Source organism: Pseudophryne corroboree, chromosome 12 (assembly GCF_028390025.1).
Source record: "Pseudophryne corroboree isolate aPseCor3 chromosome 12, aPseCor3.hap2, whole genome shotgun sequence".
NCBI lineage: Eukaryota > Metazoa > Chordata > Amphibia > Anura > Myobatrachidae > Pseudophryne > Pseudophryne corroboree.
Genome location: NC_086455.1, coordinates 134,319,220 through 134,334,398, shown reverse-complemented (window position 1 = coordinate 134,334,398; position 15,179 = coordinate 134,319,220). Strand labels below are relative to the sequence as shown.

The 15,179-nt window shown below is 41.9% G+C and overlaps 1 protein-coding gene across 6 annotated transcripts in view; it reads right to left on the bottom strand.

The window, feature by feature from the left end:
* The window catches only part of MEIS2 (Meis homeobox 2), a 191,243-nt gene extending 179,179 nt beyond the window's left edge, over positions 1 to 12,064 (bottom strand). For 2 of the 6 annotated variants that reach the window (XM_063948048.1, XM_063948050.1), the window contains exons 1-6: positions 11,388 to 12,064; positions 10,240 to 10,469; positions 8,834 to 8,975; positions 8,206 to 8,256; positions 7,380 to 7,430; positions 5,338 to 5,487 (exon numbers count right to left, since the gene is read on the bottom strand). In XM_063948048.1, the coding sequence (XP_063804118.1) occupies positions 5,338 to 5,487; positions 7,380 to 7,430; positions 8,206 to 8,256; positions 8,834 to 8,975; positions 10,240 to 10,469; positions 11,388 to 11,399 (636 nt within the window). In that variant the 5' untranslated portion in view covers positions 11,400 to 12,064. Of the gene's footprint in view, positions 1 to 5,337; positions 5,488 to 7,379; positions 7,431 to 8,205; positions 8,257 to 8,833; positions 8,976 to 10,239; positions 10,470 to 10,836; positions 11,184 to 11,387 lie in introns of those variants that run through there. The other 4 variants (XM_063948049.1, XM_063948051.1, XM_063948046.1 and 1 more) reach the window with 4 other exon arrangements.
* Positions 12,065 to 15,179: the final 3,115 nt, after the last annotated feature.

Below are 15,179 nucleotides of genomic sequence, written 5' to 3'. Positions count from 1 at the left end.
TGACACAAGTAAAAACACTGTAATCCAGAGGTTCCCAAACTGTGTGCCGTGGCTCCCTGGGGTTCCTCGGGGCACTTGCAGGGGTGCCCTGGGTTGGTGGTCCAGGACCAATTCAAATTATTTATGGTCAATATAATAGGCAAAACCAGTGCTGGTGGCTGCCAGTCATAAAATATGTGGCCAAACAGAAGCAAATCTTGTCCCTCACCACACAACTGACCCTAAGGATGACATATAAACGCGATCTACTTAATGTAATATTTCTTTCTAAATTTCTCAATAAGAAAATTTTGGCCTAGGGGTGCCGTGAAAAAAATTCTGATATTCTAGGGCGTTGTGATGCCACTGCTGTAATCCCACTATACTGCACACAGACATGAGAAAAGGACCCCACTGAGACACCGTAGGCTGCTTGTAAACACCTTCCATGCATATTTCCAGACCCTTTCTTCACTAAATCCTTCTACACATTTTATGTTGATCATCACATTATCAATATCAAGGATGAGTTCCTGCTGACCTCAGGTAACCTCACAAATGGAAGGCCCAAAAATTAGAATGAATCTTGAAGGCCTCTCAAAACTTAAATGCCCAATGCAATGTTGATACAATTTTCTAATGATCAGCTATAAAGACTGGAATTGCCTATAGATAAGCATCTCTGCATAATGCAGAGGCTTGCTGTATGGAACACTCAAAATGTTTCCAAATGTTAATCTAATTACTAACTTGCTTACCAAGGCACGTGTTGGTGTGGCCTACCGGGAAACTCTGCCCAGTCCTGACCATAGTACCCAACGGCAGCCCTGATACAGCGAATGCCAAACAATTCAACAATATATACAGGACCTGTGTATCAGACAAAGTCATGGGCAGTGTAGGGGCCGAAAGTGTTTGCATGTAGGACAGATGTAAAACATATAAAATTTATTTATTTTATATGTTACAACAGGCCTCCACCTCCTTCTCTCTAGCTGCAGTGTAACTACAAGTTTTAGCATGCCCTGCTTGCCTCTGGTTGAAAGTCATATATTGTTTACCTCAATGTCACAAATCAAATGACATGTATTAAAGCATGATAAAGTCTGTTTAACCTGGCAAGTTTGTAACTCAGGATAATGTTGTGCATTTAAAGACACTGAAGCAGGGAAGCTGAGTAGTATTTTGTCTGTTCTATTACTATCATTTAAAAATCTACAGCTTGAAAAAGTGCAATATTAGTAAGAAAAGATTTGATTATTACTATCCTGTATTTATATGGTGCCACAAGGGTTCCGCAGCGCATAACAAAGTACATTCTTGTCCTGCTCATTTGTTTATGAGCAAATCAAGAATACAGTGACTTACAGGCAAGACAATACAGAACAAGGACATGGTTTATAACTGAAGTTTTGAGCTGGAACAACATGTGATAAATCTATTATAAATAGATGTGGTTATAACAATGTAGAATATCTGAGAGCCAGCGTGATATTTAGGGGTGCATCTAATGACATCAAGAGAAATGACTCAAAAAGATGCAAGCTTCTGAAAAGGCGCTGCATTATCTGTCTCACTCCTGGGATTTGTCTGACCCAGATTATAAAATAACACTGTGCAAAAATTACATGATTTATGCCTAGTCAGTAAACACCAGTTATTTCAGCTATACATCGTGCATGTTAAACCCTTTGCTAAAAATGTGATACTTATACCCCTTTCACACCGCAGCTTGAACCCGGTAAATTGCCGATTTTTAAGGCTTCCTAAACGGTTCGAGCTGCGATGTGAAAGGGTCACCTTCAATTTACCGTTTTCAAAATACCGGTATTTTGAAACGGTAAAAAAGCAGGGTCCTACCCGTTTCAGACCCGTTTCATTGTGCAGTGTGAAAGGGTCTGAAACGGTATTTGCAAGCCCCAGAAGGTGATAGGCTGTCTCCATGTGTGATGTCACCAGGCAGAAGCAGGAAATAAACATTTAAAATGACAACCACTGTTTTGCATGGGTGAAACGGGTTCAGTGTGAAAGGTACCAAAACGGTAATGAAATGGTAATATACTGGTTACAACATGCGATGTGAAGGGGGTTTAACTGCTCAGACCCGTTTTAAGAACCGTTTAAAGAACCATTTCAAAAGCAGGTTTTGCGATGTGAAAGCAGCATCAGTGATCAGGTATAAGTTGCCCAATCATTTAAAAGCATTGTTTTTACCCTCTGCTCTATAGCAGTGTCTAAAAGCTGAATGCACAAGTGCGGGTGGACAATAGTGCAAGGGACCCAGTGGAAATATGGCTAGCCTGTGTGGCTTACAATAATGATTCGGGGTACAATTGTGAGTTAATATTTAAATGAGTGCGTACAATTGTTACCTTGATGCCATTCTTAGTAGTTAGATGTGACTATGAGTGACAACACTTACAGCGAATCGAATATTTGAATTAAAGGTAATGTAATGCATTCTTAGGCCGATAGGGGTATATTTGGATGTTAAGACACTAGTGGATGAGCATGTTGCTGTTATTTTGGCACTATGATCTGTGTGGTATTTGTCCGGTACTAGCCTCTAGGTCAGCGAATTTCAGGTGTTTATCAAAACTTTGCACCAAAAGGCTACATGCAGTTTTTGATGAATGACCTCATATCTGGTAATGTCAAACATCTTTAATCCTCCAACATAAGAATTAGTATCTCTCCATGTAAGCATTTTACCATGAGCCTGGCAAACCCAGTTATCCGTTTCACAGACTATATTTACTTATCACATGAATTAATTTTTGGGGTGCTGCATTATGCCACATAATTCTACCTGATGTTATGTACAAAACAAAAGGACTGGAAATCACTTGGAAAGCTGAATTTATAATACTGGTGTACGCTGGATGTATAATACTGGTGTACACTGTATTTTTCGAACGCAACAAGATTATTTTCATTATTATTAGTATTTAAGATCTTTTGTCATTTACAATCACTAGTTGTATAACACCTACAAGCAACTTACATTTAAATTAGTAGTATACCATAAAGAGCAATAAACATGGAAGTTATGGGAAATAGGACAAAATATCACCTTTAAACGTCCACAGGCAACTTTTGGGAAACGATACACCATACGGAAATGGTAAACCCAACAGCTAACATTAGCCAACTATCACCTTAATGTGATCACTAAGATCAGATGTAGTTTTGGATGCCTAAAATCTATAAGTGATATCATATAAAACTTAAATTATAAACTTTTCAGACTCATCAATATCAAATCAATATTTATCATCTAAAGCAATCTGGACATTCTTAGGAGAACAAGAAACGATTTATATGTAAGCAGTTTACAGAAATAAAATCCCTCAGATACTTCTTATTGCCAAATATTTATACTGATATTATGTATTGAATATATATATATATGTATATATATATATAATTTCTATAACTAAATTAGCAATTACAAGGGGAGTGGATTATGTTGGGACTATCTATTTACATGATAATATTAAACTAAATTAGATGGGGTTTACATTTAGGAATTTGGCAGAACAGTTACTATAAAGATCTATAAACAAATATTACAATGCCACCTTATGCTGTGTGCCTCTCTTGCAGAACCACCTGTACCTATGCTTCACTTTCAGCACCTATATGAGGAATCCTCTAAATATACGTAAAACTGTCTCATTTTTTTTGGGATGCTAAAATATATCTTTATTTTAGGGGAAGTACTTGCTATGTAAAACTGCACATTGTATGTAATAAACTTGTCTAATAGAAAAGTCTTTGGTTTCATTGTTGCCATGTGACACTGAACAACCCACAATAATGAATTGTCATAATAATATTGGATGCTATATCTTTCATTCTGAAAATGCCTGGTCTGGTCACCTAAATCCTGCAGTTAACTAGGACTATGAAAGGTTACTGATTACCAAGGAGCAGAGTAAATTGGCTTTAGCTGATGCCATCTGTCAGACCCTAAACAGGCCGGGTGTGTAATCTACTAAAGGGGACATAGCTCTCAGGCCGTACTGGGAAAGGAAGCTGGACTTTACAGAGGGGGAGGAACATATATATGTACAGCAGTATATACACAGATCCTGTCTATTGTTCATCCCTTCCTAAATCCTCAAAGCTTTGGAAAGTAGGCTAGAGATGGAAGACCTGCCTGAAACATACCAGAGTAGGAGGAAAATGACCAATCTGGAACCCAGAGTTCAGATACTACAGTGTTTATGCAGGAAGCCAGACAAAAACCCACATAAACACAACATAATATGCTGAGAAGTATAAACTATATGTGTAGCCAATTGTAACTACTTCATTTCCAGGCAGTGTGGACTTTCTAAATTAAATTGGCCTAATGTTAGTGTCTTTTAAATAAATAATAACTACACTTATCTGGGGGAGAAACCAGTTAAGGTTTTATTTCTAGTAAGCTCAAATAAGAAAGATCACACAGTGGAGATCACATAATAAAATACAACAGCCGCAATTAAATAGACAAAGCATAAACTACAACATCACAAACAATGCAATACAGCAAGTAAGCTCTCAAACAAACTTAAGTCTTTAGGACAATAGGTCGTTTCTGTCAAGCCTTCAATAAAATGCCTCATTCTAATGTACGGAATTATTAAAGTGTTAGAAATCAATGCTTAACCTGTAATACCGGTGCTAATAATTCTCCCCAGCTCTCCTTAATAGAAAGTCAATTATTGGTTCATTAAAGGTTACGATCCTTTACAAGAAGGGGCTTCGGGCGCCTAGCTGGTGTGTAGTGTGTACCCAATAAAACAAAATAATCGTCACACACACGCAATAAATAAATATATAAATAAATGCACACCATCAGAGAGCTGAAACACCATTAGCACCAAAGGTGTTAACAGTAACACATCTATCTATCTATCTATCTATCTATCTATCTATCTATCTATCTATCTATCTATCTATCTATCAATCAATCAATCAATCACAGAGGCTCTGCACTCACCCTAATAATCCACCATAATAATTAATGGGGTCTAGTTTATATACTGATCAATACATTCAAGCTTGCAGTTCCAACATTAGGGCCCCACAACACTAAAGGGCCCCAACTGTAGATTCTGTACACACAACAGTAGGTAAATGACAGTCAGCGGTCACCTCGTGTAAACAGCACGTGTAATATACACACAGACTCCTAAATGTGGCCCTCTCCATGCAGTTAGGGGCCCGAGGCGCATTTGCACGGCAATGGCCCTCGCGGAAATGCCCAGTGGGCCCGTACACAGCGGCGCTACAGCCAGAGAACGCAAGGCGCAGCATTAGCTGCACATGATACATTATTATCATCATCGTTATCAACGTCGTACTCACGTGGTCGGCGAGATTCGTGGACGATCCGGAGAGTTCTTCGTGGTCAGACTTGGAGCTCCCGTCCCTCTCATCAATCACTAAATCTATGGGCATTTTCCCTTTCAAACAGCTGATGTATCGATGGCAGAAATTGTCACACAGTTCATGGACCTGGGGAGGGAGGAGAGGCCGGGTGAGAGGGAAGCACAGCCACATGCCGCTCTCCTCCAACACTCACTATCATTAAGGGCTGTAATAGTTGCAAGCAAGGAAACAATAAAGAAATTGTAGCAGCAGATATTATTCTCTGGAGACCTGAGCAGCAACAAGTACAGAGGAGGAGAGGAGAGAGGGAAAGGGAGAGAATGGGAGAAGGGCAGGATAGATGTATGGGGAAGGGAGGCAAGAGCAAGATATATATTATGTATGGGGAAGGGATGAAGGGTAAGGGGCAGGAGAGATGTATGGGGAAGGGGAGAAAGGCAGTATAGACATATAGGAAAGAGATAGAGGGAATGGGATGACAGAATAGGTGTATGGAGAAGGCAGAGAAGAGGAAAAGGGCATGACAGAAGTATGGGGAAGAAGAGAAGGGCAGTACAGAAGTATGGGGAAGAAGAGAAGGGCAGTACAGAAGTATGGGGAAGGGGAAAAAGGCAGTACAGATATAGAGAAAAGAGGTACAGGGGGGAAATGACAGAACTGGTGTATGGGGAAGGTAAAGAAGGGGAGAAGGGCAGGAGATATATTTGGGGAAGGGTAGAAGGTAAGCGGGAAGGTTAGATGTATGGGGAAGGGGAGAAGGTCAGGATAGGTGTATGGGGTAGGGGAGAAAGACAGGATATATGTATGTGGAAAGGGGGAGAAAGGGAGGGCAGGATAGCTGTATGGGGAAAAGGGAGAAGGATAAGATTGATGTATGGGGAAGAGGAAAAGTGCAGGATATATGTATGAGAAAGTGAGAGCTAAGGGAAGAAGAGAGATATTAGGGGGTGGTTGGGCAGGGGGGAGAGTGTACAGATAAATAGAGGGGATATAAGGGGCTAGATCGAAAGATGGAACAAATATAGAACAGATGAGAGGAAGATGGGATGAGCTGGTGGGTGAAAAGAACAGGAAGGTGACTTATGGGGAAAGGGGGTCATACGGGGTTAAATCAGCAGTGTGGACAGTCGGATTTGGTGCAGGTCGGATCCCAACCTCCCCACAGCCCGTGCCCACACAGTCCGCAGTCACATTCATCCCCCGGGGTGTCAGGATAATACAATCCAAAGTGAGATCTATTCCTTGCGGGCGAGTGGGTACCACCATCCGACGTCTCACCCCAAACCATAGTGACATCAATTCTCCAGAGACATGTTTCACACCCTAAACAGGGCTCAAATCCATTTCCCGGGGGGCATATGGGCATCTCACCCCGTAAGGGGATCTTTCCGACCAGAGAGACATCACTGCTTTACAAATTAGCTTTAGCGATGCGAATTAGTTTCACTTAATTACATTTCCACACGAAATTCGCACACCGGATCCCGACGGCAGAAAGAGTTGGTGTAAAATCTCTGCTTTATCCAGTACTTTAATTCAGACATATATAACAGTGACAGCGCATCACAGATTATGGAAAAGAAATCATTCATTATTACTCAAATATATAAATAAATAATTAAATAAATACATAAAAAAATAATAATAATTAGAGCTTGATGCAGTATCTTTACTATATAGTTTTGTATCACAGGTAAATAATGCATACATTTCAAATATATGTGCATATATTAGTCTCAAAAGTGACTCACTATCTTTAATGTAATATTATATTGCAGTCATGTCTGTAAATGTGTGTGTGTAAAGAGTTGTTTTAAATAGTTTGCTAACGGTGTGTGTGTGTGTGTGTGTGTGTGTGTGTGTGTGTGTGTGTGTGTGTGTATGTGTGTATGTATGTGTGTGTTTGTGGTCACAAATTGAATTATCAGTGTACATAGGATTTTCATTAAAACACCTTCTAAATGAAACGAACTCTAATGTCATCAATTACTATTTAGTAAATAAAACAAAATATTTACCTTTTCTAATTCCAGGAGGTGAAATCGCAGGACCTGGATAGCCTGGATCATCTGCAAGGAGACCCGGCCGTTATTCTGGGATTACTATTATACTGAGAAAACCGCTCATTCTGTGCTCGTGTCACCAGTGTTCCATTAAGACAAAGGTGGATTTTAAATTAGGACAGGAAAACGTTTTCTGCCTTTTTTCTTCTTGTTCTATAATTCGGTGATGATTTGATATTAGGACATTGGAACAGAAAGCAGTCTTATGCTAGGACAGGCCCATCTCCTCTCTCTGCCTGTCCTGTACATAGACCCTGTCAAGGGGAATACTAATTATCCAGCATTTTAGTTTATTCCTCGGTCACGGTTGAGTCGGTCTGATCAAGTGTAATCCTGCCCTGATTCCCTGAGACTCCTGATGAATGTCCTGGCTGCTAATTCGGTGACATTAACAATCCGGGGGATAGGCAGCTCTACAGGTGACACAGGCACAGAAAGGACACATTCACACTTTTACATTGCACTGAGAATAATGCCGGTTCCCTTCTAAGCAGGCTCAACTCCCGGGGATGGCCCCCTACTACCACTGCTGCATATTGTTCTGCAATTACTACGTGATTCCAAGTTTATTTCCTCCAACACGCTATACACCACCCGCAGTAACTATGCACAACCCGCAATAACTGTGTACAACCCACAGTAACTATGCACAGCTCGCAATAACTATGCACAGCCCGCAATAACTATGCACAACCCGCAATAACTATGCACAGGCCGCAGTAACTATGCATAGCCCGCAATAACTCTGCACAACCAGCAACACACATTGGATCTAACTCACCAAGTTGTCCAGCTCGGGGTTAGAGGAAAAAAGAGGCTTCTCAGCTCGGACCTGCGGATAACAGAACAAGTTAGAACCCGGCGGGGAAGGGTTAAATCTACTGGATTTGTGAGTGGGGAAGCTGTAATTAGTGTGTGTGTGTGTGTGTGTGTGTGTGTGTGTGTGTGTGTGTGTGTGTGTGTGTGTGTGTGTGTGTGTGTGTATACATACATAAATACTATATATATGTATATGTGTATATATACACACATATCTATATCTATATATCTATATCTCTCTCTCTCTCTCTCTATATACATACATATCTATCTATAAAGATATATATATATTATATATATATATATATATATATATATATATATATATATATATATATATATAAAAATAGGTGTATTGGAGCACAGTAGAAATTGCAGTTTATGATTAATAGTAACTAATACCACAATGTGAACAGTGAATATTGTGAACAATTTCTCACAATTCTGTGTTGCACACATCGGGGTGTGTTATTGAGCACACACATGCAGAGTACACATCACGCAGCACATATGATGTGCGGTCAGTGTAGCGGGCAGTTAGGGGTGCAGATTTGAGGGGGGGGGGGGTGTAATAAATGAGTGTAAGTGACCTGTTTTGCGAACACAGCGATGTCTTCATTAAAGGAATCCGAGGAGCACACATCCCCACCCGCAACTCCGGGCTCCCGTGGGGTGCACGTCGCCAGTTCACATTTCTCAAACACCAGAGCTAGAAGAGGGAAAAGGGGGTGCCTGTGGGAGCGCCCCAAATAGGGAACAAGAGGGCACAATCACCATTAGTAAATGAGGACGTTCACAAAGATCGCCACAATAAAACCGCATGAATAGTACGCAGCGCACATCACCCACTTCCTTTGCTAAATAAGATATATTGGATCAAGAAAAACAAAAAGGAATAGAAGTTTTATGTAGACAATCATTTATGGGAGACATTACACCTGACATGTACAGAATGATATATCGTATCATAACAAATAACAGTGAATAAAATAAAGCGATGTGGGCGCTTTGGGGGTAATCCCTCGCTCACCAAAATGACACACGGCACACATCAGATTTTACCGATAATATTACAATTTGGGGCTGAATACGGATTTGCAGTTTTGCTGTCCCTAGCAACATGCTGATTTCTAATCCCCTCTTTACTTGCTCTTCTAATCCTTAATTGCTCGGTATTAGGAGTCCTCTCTGTGCCCCTAATGAAGTTACTGTTACAGGGCTGTTCTCTGGGCTTTCCAAGGAATTATTCCACGGGCAGCCCGGGCCTGGGTACTGGTGATGCCGAAATCCTGTGCGCCAAAGCCTTCTGCAAGCTGAAATACCCGCTGTTACTGTTTACCCGCCTATGTCCTCGTGTGTGTGTGTGTGTGTGTGTGTGTGTGTGTGTGTGTATATGTATGTATATATGTATATACACACACACACACACACACACACACACACACACACACACACACACACACACACACACACATATATATAACATATATACGACTATATAACATATACATACATATATACAACATATATAACATATACATACATATATACAACATATATAACATATACATACATATATACAACATATATATATATATATATGTTGAAACGTAAAATTGAAATCTTTGTGTGTATAATATATGTATGTGTATATATGTATACACACACACACACACACACACACACACACACACACACACACACACACACACACACACACACACACACACACACACGTATATTTGTATATGTGTGTTCTGTCTACCCTGTTATTGTGCTGTGTAAAATGTTAATCTCCTGCCTTGTTTCCCTATGTAATTTCTGGTTGGTGCAAGATCTTCTCTAGCCGCTGCTCAGGCTGGGAGCCTGCATGTTATATATAGGGCTGCCGAGGGAAATGCTAATTTAAAATGAGTTAATAAGACGTTCCTCTGACATGTACATCCAATGCTTTTACTTATATACAGCATGCCATGCTACTTACTAAGGTACCTACCCATAGATCGCATCTTTGTCCCGTTTTAGAGCATCGTTGACAGCAGATCCCATGCTGCTGGGCATGACATTGGGATGCGGGGCATGAGTTCCATAGTGCTGGCTGGCGTGTAAGGGGGGTCCGTGGTTTAAGTGATGTACCGGTGGAATAGGTCGAGGGGCATGTGGGTCACCATACATTGAAGTTGGCACCCCCACTCCGTCCATGGCATAATGCGGTAACTCATCGTACTGGCAGGAAAAGAAAAAGAGTCATGTAAGGGGAAAAAGAAGAGAAATACACAACAGAAAGCAACAGAAGAGCAGACGTGATGGGAGAATATATATATATATATATATATATATATATATATATATATAGTAAAGGCCTGATGTAAAAAAAATAAAATAAAAAAAGCATATACAATATAAAAAAACACACACATACTAAAAAATACAATAAAATGAAGAAATGAGCTGTAAGCTTAATAGTAAATACTTTTTTTTTTTGCGGATAATATATAAATAATGTGCTGACTATAGGTATAAAAAAAAAAAATCTGAAAGCTTCCACATCAATAAATAAAATCGTGGAGTCCCATAAATGTAGAGGAGTTACCAGGAACATTGAGGCGTGTGCTGGGTCTTTACTGCTCATCCAAATATATAAGAATCCCCCCGAAAAAAAAATTAAAATAAACAACAAATAAAGTAAAAAAAAATAATAATAATAAATTATAAAAGTGCAAAGTCTTCGGAGCGAAAATAGAAAATGTGGAGAGAATTTTTTTTCTAAGAATTGCCTATGGTCGAATAGAAGCTGGAGAAAGAGACTGACATGAGGAACCAGGGAAGGAGAAAAAGAGGAGACTGACTACTGAGAAAGAGAAAGAAGAGAGAGAGCGAGAGAGAGAGAGAGGGGGAGAGAGAGAGAGAGAGAGAGGTGTGTGTGAGAGAGAGAGGGAGAGAGAGAGAGAGAGAGAGAGAGAGGCGTGCAGTGGAGACACACAAAGCACTGATCACAGTCATATCAATTCTTTATTAACACACACATATACAGTGTGTACACACTGCATCCCAAATCGCTTGCCCACCCTGGTCACAACATCCCCCCCCCTCCCTTCATGACATGCAGCAGCAACAAAGTGATCTCAGGGCATTTAAACCTACCCTTTGCGCCATCAAAAACTCCACTCCTTTCGCCCTATAGTGTATCCTCAGCCCTCGTCCCAGTATCGCAGGCTGTCCGTGTCCTGGGGTGGTGGGAAAGGAGAGGGGGCCAAGGGTGTGGGGGGGATGATAAACAAAATGTTTGCTTTTCTTTCTGCAATCCAGGAATCGGCACCAAGACGAGAAAACACAATCACATAACCATGCTGTACAAAAATGCCAGGCTTGGGATGCAAATTCTCTTTAAAAAATAAAAATAAAAAAAATAAATAAAAATAATTATTTTGTTTTTGTTTTATTTCTTCTTCTTCGCCAATGGTAGCGGTAATATATTCTAAAGTCTTCCAGGTATAGGAGTTAGTGTCGGCCCTGGGCAGAGCCACATGTACCCAAGCTGGTGACTCTCATGGCCCTCCGCCACTTCAGATGTCAATCAGAGGCACAGTCATGTCAAGGCGCTGAATGAGGGATGGTGGCAGGAGAGGAGGAGGAAGATGATGATGGTGATGATGATGAAGATACAACTGAGCAGCAAATTCTTCCAACCACTTCTCTCTTTTTTTTTTTACGTGTCTCCCCTGATGCTCCTATCTTTCTGTAACTCCTCTTGACAGCTCCCTATAGATCTATGTCTGGTTTATTATTATTTTTTTTTCCCAATGACACTTGAAAAAAAAAAAAAAAAAAAAAAAAAAAAAAATCAAGATCCAAAGGATGCAAAAAAATAAAAATAAAAATGCCAAGAAAACAAAAATGCAAATAAATATATAAAAAATATATATCTTAGTAACAAACAACAAAAAAAAAAAAAAAAAACACAGAGGAAAGTGCTTCCGTGCGCAAGGAGTGAGGAGCAGGGTGGATGAGGTGGGATTTTGCAGCCTGGCTCTGGCAGATGAGTGACTGCTGGCAGCTTGGCTGCTGCTGGCTTATACCACAGACTACTCAGTTTGCAGAGCTGATCGGCGGGAGAATGAAAATGACGGGACCCGGAAGTAGAGGGAGCCAGAGCCAGTCCCTACGTTACAGACACATGGAGGGAGGCAGGGAGAGGGAGGCAGGGCTCTGTTCAGCAGCGTGCAATCAGCAGTGTGGGGAGGCAGGGAATGGGAGGCTGCCTCCGTAGGAGCCTTCCTCACATCCTTTTCCCACCATCCTCCAGCAGCAGCAGCACAGTTCTCTTCCTCATCGTTATACTCGCCACAGGCTGGCATTCTACCTGGCACTGCTCAGGGGAGAGAGGGCACACATCGCAGCGTTATATAGATATTGCCTTCTTGCAATGTAACAACTTTCCTGTCTGCGACAGTTTAAATCGCACCCGACCTCAAGGCTTGGGGTGTGTACAGTACAGAACACCGCGACAGAGGGGCTGCTGTCTGGCAGCAGGGTACTGATTATAATACCCTGGGCTGGGATGTGCTGTCAGTGAATGGGGGAGGTGTACTGTGCATGCAGTTACTAGTGCTACTCAGAGTGTGAGTGTGTACTGTGTATGCAGTTACTAGTGCTAGTCAGAGTGTGAGTGTGTACTGTGTATGCAGTTACTAGTGCTAGTCAGAGTGTGAGTGCAGGTCAGTGCATGGGGGTGTCTGTGCAATGCATGCAGTTACTAGTGCTAGTCAGAGTGTGAGTGCAGGTGAGTGTGTACTGTGTATGCAGTTACTAGTGCTAGTCAGAGTGTGAGTGCAGGTCAGTGAATGGGGGTGTCTGTGCAATGCATGCAGTTACTAGTGCTAGTCAGAGTGTGAGTGCAGGTCAGTGTGTACTGGGCATACAGTAAGTACTAGTCAGAGTGCGAGTGCAGGTCAGTGTGTACTGGGCATACAGTAAGTACTAGTCAGAGTGCGAGTGCAGGTCAGTGTGTACTGTGCATACACTACAGTAAGTGCTAGTCAGAGTGCGAGTGCAGGTCAGTGTGTACTGGGCATACAGTAAGTACTAGTCAGAGTGCGAGTGCAGGTCAGTGTGTGCTGTGCATACACTACAGTAAGTACTAGTCAGAGTGTGAGTGCAGGTCAGTGTGTACTGTGCATACACTACAGTAAGTACTAGTCAGAGTGCGAGTGCAGGTCAGTGTGTACTGTGCATACACTACAGTAAGTACTAGTCAGAGTGTGAGTGCAGGTCATTGTGTACTGGGCATACAGTAAGTACTAGTCAGAGTGCGAGTGCAGGTCAGTGTGTACTGTGCATACACTACAGTAAGTGCTAGTCAGAGTGCGAGTGCAGGTCAGTGTGTACTGTGCATACAGTAAGTGCTAGTCAGAGTGTGAGTGCAGGTCAGTGTGTACTGTGCATACACTACAGTAAGTGCTAGTCAGAGTGTGAGTGCAGATCAGTCTGTACTGTGCATACACTATAGTAAGTGCTAGTCAGAGTGTGAGTGCAGGTCAGTGCATGGGGGTGTCTGCAATGCATGCAGTTACTAGTGCTAGTCATAATGTGAGTGCAGGTCAGTGTGTACTGTGCATACAGTAAGTACTAGTCATAATGTGAGTGCAGGTGAGTGTGTACTGTGCATACAGTAAGTGCTAGTCAGAGTGTGAGTGCAGGTCAGTGAATGGGGGTGTCTGTGCAATGCATGCAGTTACTAGTGCTGGTCAGAGGGTGAGTGCAGGTGAGTGTGTACTGGTTAAACTAGGTACACACACTATACAATTATCTGGCTGGTTTGAATGAAAATCTGGTAATGGATGAGAGCAAATGACAATCGACCATTTGCTCCCAAACACTGGAAAACTAAAGGGCCCTACACACTGGCAGATAACACTGCACAATATGAACGTTGTTGTTCATTAATGAACGAGAACTCGTTCGTATCGTGCAGTGTGTAGGCACCAACGATGAACGATGCGCGGCCCCGCGCACAAATAATCAAACAGGAAAACAGCAACTTACAGTTGATGACAGTATAGGACAAATACAGGGTAAATACACATAGTTGCATCAGCAGATGACACTGGCATAAGTATCAGGTGGCAGAAGACTGATGGATTTGGTGCAGTTGAAGATTATTAAATTAAGAAAAAAGATAAGCACATGAGGGAAGAGGGCCCTGCTCGTGAGAGCTTACATTCTAAAGAATGCATTGCTATGGCACCGGGTGACGGCGGGAGTGAAGAAACTTCACTCCCCCCGTCACCTCCCCCCCGCCGCAGGGTGGCCCGTCTACCGTATCGGCGGTCAGGCAGCTCGGCGGCGGGTCGCCCAGTCTGTAGGGCCCTGTCGTTCATACAAATTGGTTAAATACAAATTTTACCAACTCGGATGAACTACTGCTTTTGTCCGATTTGCAGTTTTTGGGAGCAAATGGTCGATTGCCATTTGCTCTCATCCATTACCAGATTTTCATTCCAACCAGCTAAATCTGGCAGATTATCTGACAGATAATTGTATAGTGTGTACCTTGGCTAATGGTGCCCATACACTTGTACGATGCCCCGCGACGCGACATCGCGGGGCATCGCACCGGCAGTTCAGGTGTGATGAAATCGCACCTGAACTGCCAAAGTGATTACCATACGATAGATTGCATGGTAATCACGTGATGGGCACGTCACCGCAGAGTGGGAGCGGCCTCCATCCGCTCCGGCGGGTGCCCATCGCAGTGCAATATATAGCATGTGTTTTTAAAAACAGATGCGATCGCACTGCGATTTGATAAATATTATGTGCAGCCATACTATCTTGAGACGTGAGATTCGACCAGCGTGCCCGTGCATCGTGTCAAAAGGTACCTAAAATGTGCATACAATTCTTCGATTTCTCTCACAGATGCGGTCGAAATCG